General features: G+C 33.1%; 1 protein-coding gene across 1 annotated transcript; it reads left to right on the plus strand.

The window, feature by feature from the left end:
• The first annotated feature begins 1,829 nt into the window (after window positions 1-1,829).
• On the plus strand, window positions 1,830-4,246 carry LOC145043913 (laccase-17-like). The gene is made up of 6 exons (XM_078992685.1): window positions 1,830-1,974; window positions 2,070-2,221; window positions 2,354-2,598; window positions 2,673-2,801; window positions 2,905-3,858; window positions 3,949-4,246. The coding sequence occupies exons 1-6, from the start codon at window positions 1,879-1,881 to the stop codon at window positions 4,077-4,079; spliced, it is 1,707 nt and encodes a 568-aa protein (XP_078848811.1). The 5' UTR covers window positions 1,830-1,878; the 3' UTR covers window positions 4,080-4,246.
• Window positions 4,247-8,063: the final 3,817 nt, after the last annotated feature.

Here is an 8,063-nt window from a genome sequence, read left to right on the forward strand (position 1 = left end):
ACATATAATATGTTTTCCTATGACAATATAAATTGAAGTTGGTTATGTAAATCCAAAGAAATAACATGGTGAATCAAAAAGTTCACAATACTAAGGTGCTGTTTGTTTTTTTTGAGGCAAAATGTCTATAGTCTGCGGACCACATCTGTAGACCTCTACAGTAGAAGAGGTGGACCAAACGTCTGCAGTCTGAAAAAAGAAAACTGTTTGTTTTTTTAACATTTACGAGCTACTAAAATAAACTGAAATATAAATAAACTGATTTTTTTAAATTTCAAAGTGATTTTTTAATATTTTTATGACTTTGTTATAAATAATTAACGAATCTAAATCAACTTTTATGTATTATTGTATAAAAAATAAAAATAAAAATGATATGAATTAACGTATATATTGGATAAAAATCAACAACTTAAGCTTTGTAATTTTTTTTCAAATTGTTTATCATTAATAAAGTTAAAAAAATTATAAATTAAAAAAAAAACTTAAAAAATAAGATATATATATATATATATATATATATATATATATATATATATATATATATATATATATGTTTTTTTAGACTAGAAGATGTTACAAGACTCTGGTCCACATCTACGCCAAGAATAGGGTGTGCAGACATTTTTAGGTCTGCAGTCTTCAAAAAAACAAACAGTCTGTGAAAGCTAATATCTACGTGTGGTCTGTGCAACGCAGACAGAAGAGACCACACAGATCTGCAGACAAAAAACAAACGCTACCTAAATCTCTATCAACAATGGACAAACACGTTGGCATCCCCAGCAAAGTGAGGAGTTGGCAACTTCTAGTTTCACATAAATGCATAATAGAATCTAAATATTAAATTTACAAAAGTATAATATTAAAAAAAGAGCTATCAACCTATAGTTATACCATCAAAATGAGAAATACGGGATATGTTTTGTAAAATTAAAAATTATTAAAAATTTTATCTTTTTGTTTCATTAAAATAACACGAGTAGTATTATATTTTTAGTTTTATAAAAGTATTTTTTTTGTTCAACGTTCTAATATACAATATAAAAATTAAATTAACAATTGAAATGATAGGACCCATTTATAAATTGTAAAACAATTTATGGATAATAAAGATAAGTTTATAAAAAGTAGAAATTTATATACATGTTAGTGATTTGGTGTGACAAATGTTTTTGGAACTCTGGCTCGAAGAAAACAAAAGATAATTGGTTGAATAACCAACCACTTACATATTCAGTTACCATATTGGTTACTAAACATAAACTTGTATCTATTGCTATCATCGTTTGATTACAAACGAAGTTTACTATAAAAAATATATCTCTGTCTAATGAGAATATGTTTCGAAAAAAGAGTTTCCAAATTAACTCATTTCAGCATTCTAATGATATGATGAAAAATGATCGCAGTTAATTATATGCATTTACAATAACCCCTCTCTCTCTCTCTATCTATATTATTTATCTTACGTGTTTTTCAAAAGTAGGATTATGTTAAACAATCAAATAAAGTATGTCTTATACTCTTATACAGATTGGGAACTATTCCTTACGACAAAGGAAAGACTTTGAAATGACAGATCGATCAAAATGATCTCTTTGGTAGCACTCTAAAGTTGCACTTTAACAACAGTTGGTGATCCAATCAAAATCATTCTTGAAGCTCCCAAATCATCCTTATACCTATAAACCTATATATATATATATATATATATATATATATATATATATATATATATATATATATATATATATATATATATATATATATATATATATATATATATATATATATATATATTCAACCTCCATAGCTTTGTTCATGCATCAGCAATAACTTTCAGCTTCTTCAACGAAAGAGCGAGACGAAAAAGATATGGGTGGTCTTTTGCGAATTTTCTTGTCGTTGGTAGCAATAACATCTCTTCTTCCCTTGTCTTTTGGTGAAACTACCAGGAGCTATGAGTTTAACGTATGTTTCATTAGATATACAATATATATCCACGATGTTAATTAATTAATTAACCATTGTTATAATCCATCTATATCTTGATCATTTACATGCAGATCCAACTACAAAACGTGACACGACTGTGCCACACAAGAAGCATGGTTACAGTCAATGGGAAATTTCCAGGTCCACGTATTGTCGCTCGTGAGGGTGATCGCCTTCTTATCAAAGTTACCAACCATGTCTCCAATAATATAACAATCCATTGGTATAAAATTTGTGTACATATTATATACTATATACTTTTTAAATCTTTGTATACGATAAGTTGTCACAATATATATATATATATATATATATATATATATAACATTGTTTTACGTTTCCGATGCCTAAACAGGCATGGTATTAAACAACTTCGGAGTGGATGGGCCGATGGGCCAGCTTACATTACACAATGCCCCATACAAACGGGCCAAACTTATGTGTACAATTACACCGTTGTTGGACAAAGAGGAACGTTGTTTTGGCATGCACATATATCATGGTTAAGAGCAAGTGTTTATGGCCCTCTCATTATACTTCCAAAGCTTAATGTCCCCTACCCTTTTACAAAGCCATATAAAGAAGTTCCCATCGTCTTTGGTAATTAAAATCTTGTATATATACTTAATTATGTATTGACATATATATAGGTTCATAATGTTTTACGTAAACAGGTGAGTGGTTCAACAACGACCCTGAAGCCATAATTTCACAAGCAACACAAACTGGTGGAGGTCCAAATGTTTCCGATGCATATACCCTTAACGGACTTCCTGGGCCTTTGTATAATTGTTCAGCTAAAGGTACGTATTTGGATTTTACATAATTGATATTTATAGTATACGTATATAGATGATTGAATTGAATGAATGTTGAGTTATTAATTATTGCTCATGAAATTGGCAGACACATTCAGATTGAAGGTCAAGCCTAGGAAGACATACCTCCTTCGATTAATCAACGCAGCACTTAATGATGAACTCTTTTTTAGCATAGCAAACCACACTCTCACCATTGTTGAAGCTGATGCTGTTTACGTAAAGCCTTTTGACACTAAAACGATCATACTAGCTCCTGGTCAAACCACAAACGTTCTCCTTAAAACCAAATTAAGATTTCCCAATGCCACCTTTCTCATGTCTGCTAGACCATATGTAACGGGTCAAGGAACATTTGACAATTCCACAGTTGCTGGCGTTCTTGAATATGAAACATCCATTGATCACATGAAGAATCTTCCACTCTTTACACCGATATTACCATCTTTAAATGACACTTCATTCGTGTCAAAGTTTTCAAATAGACTTAGAAGCTTGGGAAGCGTTGAATTTCCTGCTAATGTCCCACAAAAGATTGATAAAAAATTGTTTTTCACAATAGGACTTGGGACAGCTCCTTGTGCGCAAAATCAAACTTGTCAAGGACCAAATGGGACTAGGTTTGCCGCATCTATTAATAATGTGTCATTTGTACAACCTAATGTTGCCCTACTTCAGTCCCACTTTTATAATAAATCAAAGGGTGTTTATAGTTCTTATTTTCCAATCAATCCGTTACATTGGTTTAACTATACTGGGACTCCTCCAAATAATACCTTTGTGAGCAATGGGACAAAACTCATGGTTCTTCGATTTAACACTAGTGTGGAGTTAGTCTTGCAAGATACGAGCGTTCTTGGTGCTGAAAGCCACCCTCTTCATCTCCATGGCTTCAATTTCTTTGTTGTTGGTCAAGGGTTTGGAAACTACAATCCCAAGAAGGACCCTAAGAACTTCAATCTTGTGGATCCTATTGAACGAAACACGGTTGGTGTGCCTTCTGGTGGGTGGGTTGCTATACGATTTCTAGCTAATAACCCAGGTTAGTTATGTGAATTCAGGTTGGTTTCTTATGGTGCATGATGTTTTCTAATTTGTCATTAATATATGATTCTTGTTGCTTATTGAGTAGGGGTATGGTTCATGCATTGCCATTTGGAAGTTCATACAGGTTGGGGTTTGAAGATGGCATGGCTCGTTTTAGATGGAAAACTACCTAACCAAAAGCTCTTACCTCCACCGGCTGATCTTCCAAAATGTTAAAGCTTATTCCTTTTCTTGACATCTTCTCACTCAATTTTTTTGACGATATAAGTTCAACGGGTCTCATTTGTTTTTTCTACAATTTAACATTGAATGTTTATAGTGAGTTGAAGAAAGTTATGTAACGAGTTACTTCATTGAATAAATTCTAACAATTTCTTTCCTAATGAATTAGACTTTTGTTAGGGTATCACAATGCATTGAACTTTATAGAGTTCAATGAAATGCTACATCATCATTATTTTTTTCATACAATTCTATCAATTTCCTTCTACATAACATTCTACAAAGTTTAATAACACGTTAAAAAAAATCATTTGACATTAAATCCTATATCCATTGAAAAAGGTTTTATTTTTCTAATTAAAGAGTTCAGTTGTCATTGGTCATTGATCGAACTTTATATCCATTGAACACCAACGTGACGTCTCACTGTAGTTGAGCTTAATCCACTGGATGTCAACTAGATACTTATTTTGCTTGTCACATCGTAACCACCCAATGGTCACGTCGTGACACTTGATTTTCTCCAAAAATCAACCTTTCGACCCCTTAAAATCCATCCTAAAAACGGGTGTTACAATTTTTTTATTGAATTAAGCACCTTTTTTAAGTCCAACTCAGTTCCTAATAAGCAATATCATTATAGTTTATACAAATAGCACATAGTATAATTAGTACAGTTAACATTTAATAACTACTTTTATTAAATTATATTCTTGAAAATATTTACGCACTTACCTGATAAAAGTAGGTGATTTAAGGTTAGGTCAGCGATTCACCTTAACACTTGATCCTTCCAAAAGACCTGATGATATAGCACTACGTCTTAGTCTAGTTTCATAATCCTGGTTAATGATATTCTAGATTCCTCAACAATCCCAATGTCTATATCAAGATCTATCAACTAAAAAAAATAACCAGATAAGATCATATCGGATGTAGGTTCCTTTTGATATACATAATATGTTGTTTGGAAATTGCACTTCAAACAGCTCACTAAATCTAGCCTAGACATTACTCCCGTAAGTAGATCAATCAGTATTATGACTTGGAATCACTGGTAAGTCTTATTTATAGGTTCCTAATAATGACTATGATTATAAATAAAGTTTACACTTAAAACATAATAAATGCAACTTAACTTACAAAGTTCTCTAACGAGAAACGATAATCATGCGGGGAAAACTTCGATCAGGGAACTTCTATTTCTCTGGCTCTCTGAAGCCGCAAGCCCTCGCAAAAGTAGTCAGGAACTAGGGAGTAAAAGGGACTAAGGGTACGAGAGAGTTCCAAAGATATTAGATAGAAATGGTGTGAGAAAATAGGTTTAATTCGTGCCTATTTATAGATGAAATATGGAGGGCGCGCCATGCATCTTGTCTGGGCACACCGCACCTCTTGTCAGGGGTATTGCCATGGATCCAGTAGAAAGCTGACATGTGGAAAAGTGTTGGTGGTTGTCGGGGTGCACCGCGCCTCTTGTCGAAGCACGCCCAAACGCGCATAAATTTTTATTATTTTTCAAAAATTCATAACTTCTTCATACCTGCTCTGTTTTTTTTACAATTTTTATATCCACACATAGTTATTGATGAGATCTACAACTTTCGTTTGGATTCTATCGGCTAATTCTCAATTTATTTTTAAGCTATATTTTTAACAAGCTTATACTGTTAAAGTCTATGTAAAAATCATAACTTTCTCATACGGCCTCTGTTCTTGACTGTATTTATATCGAAGGAATCCTATCGACGAGATCTTCAAATACTGTTTAGATTGTTTTTCCTAACAATCAACCAATTTTAATTTCAGTTTCTGAGTCTCACTGCTACGTTGAAACTTTCAAATACTGTTTAGATTGTTTTTCCTAACAATCATGGAAAGTCTTAATCAGTATCCCAAATCCTTCAAGTTGGACCCAAGTTCAAACTTATCAACAAGTCAACAGTGAGCTGTCATCGAAAATCAAAAATCAACAGCCCCTTGCGATGTGGCCAACTATGGCTCATGTCTTGAGCCACTACAAGACAAAATAATTGAGACTCATGAGCCTCACAACGTAACAGACATAGCCTCACATCGTAAGGTCCATATGAATGACATATTGATCCAAAAACTTCTTAATCCTTTAAGACCTTGTATGTATAATACAATACTTAAGCTCAAACTAGGTCATTCATGAAGAAAAAGGAGATAAAAACTCAATACTCATCAAATCTTCGGATCCATAATATTCTCTTCTTCTACAAACCAACACTTCACCAAAAGCTCAAGAATCACAAGGAGAGGTTGGGGTTAGGGTTTTACTATGATTAGGAATGAAGGAGGCTATTTTGGAACCCTAAAATGATGTTTATGGGGTTTAAATACGAAGGAAACCCTAAAAGCTCATGGGCTTGGGCTGCAGCGCTTCTCACGTCGTGAGCTTCTCTTCCTCACATCGTGAGCTTAGTTTAAATAAGAATTTTTTTTGATCACTACTCACATCGTGACCTCTCCATGGTCAAGTCGTGAGCCTTGGTTTTACCCAAAAATCATGCCTTTAACTCCTCGAAGCCCTAAATCGATCTAATCTAGAAACCGGGTGTTACAAATTGGTTCAAGCCAACTCCAAGTACAAGCAAGTTGTAGATAAGAAATGCATAGAAATTTCTTTAAGGTGAATGTCTTTCTTTGGCCTGTTTTGACTAAGGATTGTTTTTTGGTTGGTGAGTACATCAAGTTGTCAGCCAATAAGATTGGATTGGAGGAGATTTTGAAGAAGATCAATTCCAATGTTTATCGTCTGTAGTTTTTAATTCATATTTGTTGTTATGATGTTTTCCATGTAAAGCATTTGTTGCAATTACATGGGTGTTGTTCGGATGGCGAGCTTTTTGCACAATCGAGGTTGAATTTTATCTCCCCAATGGAAAAATAATATAGGCCCTAGCATGAAGGATCGTTTCCTTATGTTCCTAGAGGCCCATGATAGAGTTACCAAAGGGACTTCAGACAAATAACCATAACTTTGGCTTTGATGCTTTATTTTCGGCTTGCGACTAGCCAAATTGAAGCTTGAAAAAAAGAGCATGACATCTTAAGCTCCTAAAGGGGTCTTATCCATTTTTATTCCCAAAAATGCTTTCTAAGTGGAGTTATGGACGTGTGTATGATTTTTTTCTTAATTTTTGGGTTTTGTTTTTGGTTTTCTATTTGGCATATAGTCCTTTTGGAGCCTTTTTAATTTTTGCATCTTATTTAAGTGTTCATGAAGTCGAAGATCTCTTGGATCACTGGCATTGGCTACAGTTTATCAAGTGGTAACAAAGAGTTTTATTTCTAGAAATTCACTTTAATTTGTAATATATGGCATTAGAATACATCTTACTACACCTTAATCACCGCAACAAACAATAAAGTGGAACATTGAAATCAATATGTTATGAAAATTGCTCATATTCCTCTAAAATGCATGTAAATTCACGAGGAATTTTAGGGAGACGATGTAATGTTGGATTAGTGTCTAAGTCCATAACTATTTTGGTATGTACTTGACCCGATCGTGCATGGTCCTTTTGGGTTGCCTTCACCAAAGCAACTTGATTGGAGAAATATATAGAGAGAGGTTATTATGATTTATTAATATGTTATAAGAATAATATATTAAAGGAGAAATAATATTTGTTTAATTAATATTGGTCAATAATTAATTGGGAATTAATTTTGTGATCAAGTGTAATTAATTAAACTAGAGGGGCTGATTTGTAATTATGTGATAGTTACAAAATAAGGTAAGGATTATCTTATTATTAGGGTGAACGAATTTGAGGTGATAAGGCCTTAGAATTCGACTATGATAAGGATTCAAAGATTATCTTATGGGTTGCTTTGTGGATAAGCATTTAGATAAGGATAATGACTAAAACCATATCTGAACACCTATATAAACACCCCTTGGCACATGCATTCGTGTATCCCTTCCCAAGAAGTCCTAAGGAC

Source organism: Lactuca saligna, chromosome 4 (assembly GCF_052625555.1).
Source record: "Lactuca saligna cultivar CGN05327 chromosome 4, ASM5262555v1, whole genome shotgun sequence".
In the NCBI taxonomy this organism is placed as follows: domain Eukaryota; kingdom Viridiplantae; phylum Streptophyta; class Magnoliopsida; order Asterales; family Asteraceae; genus Lactuca; species Lactuca saligna.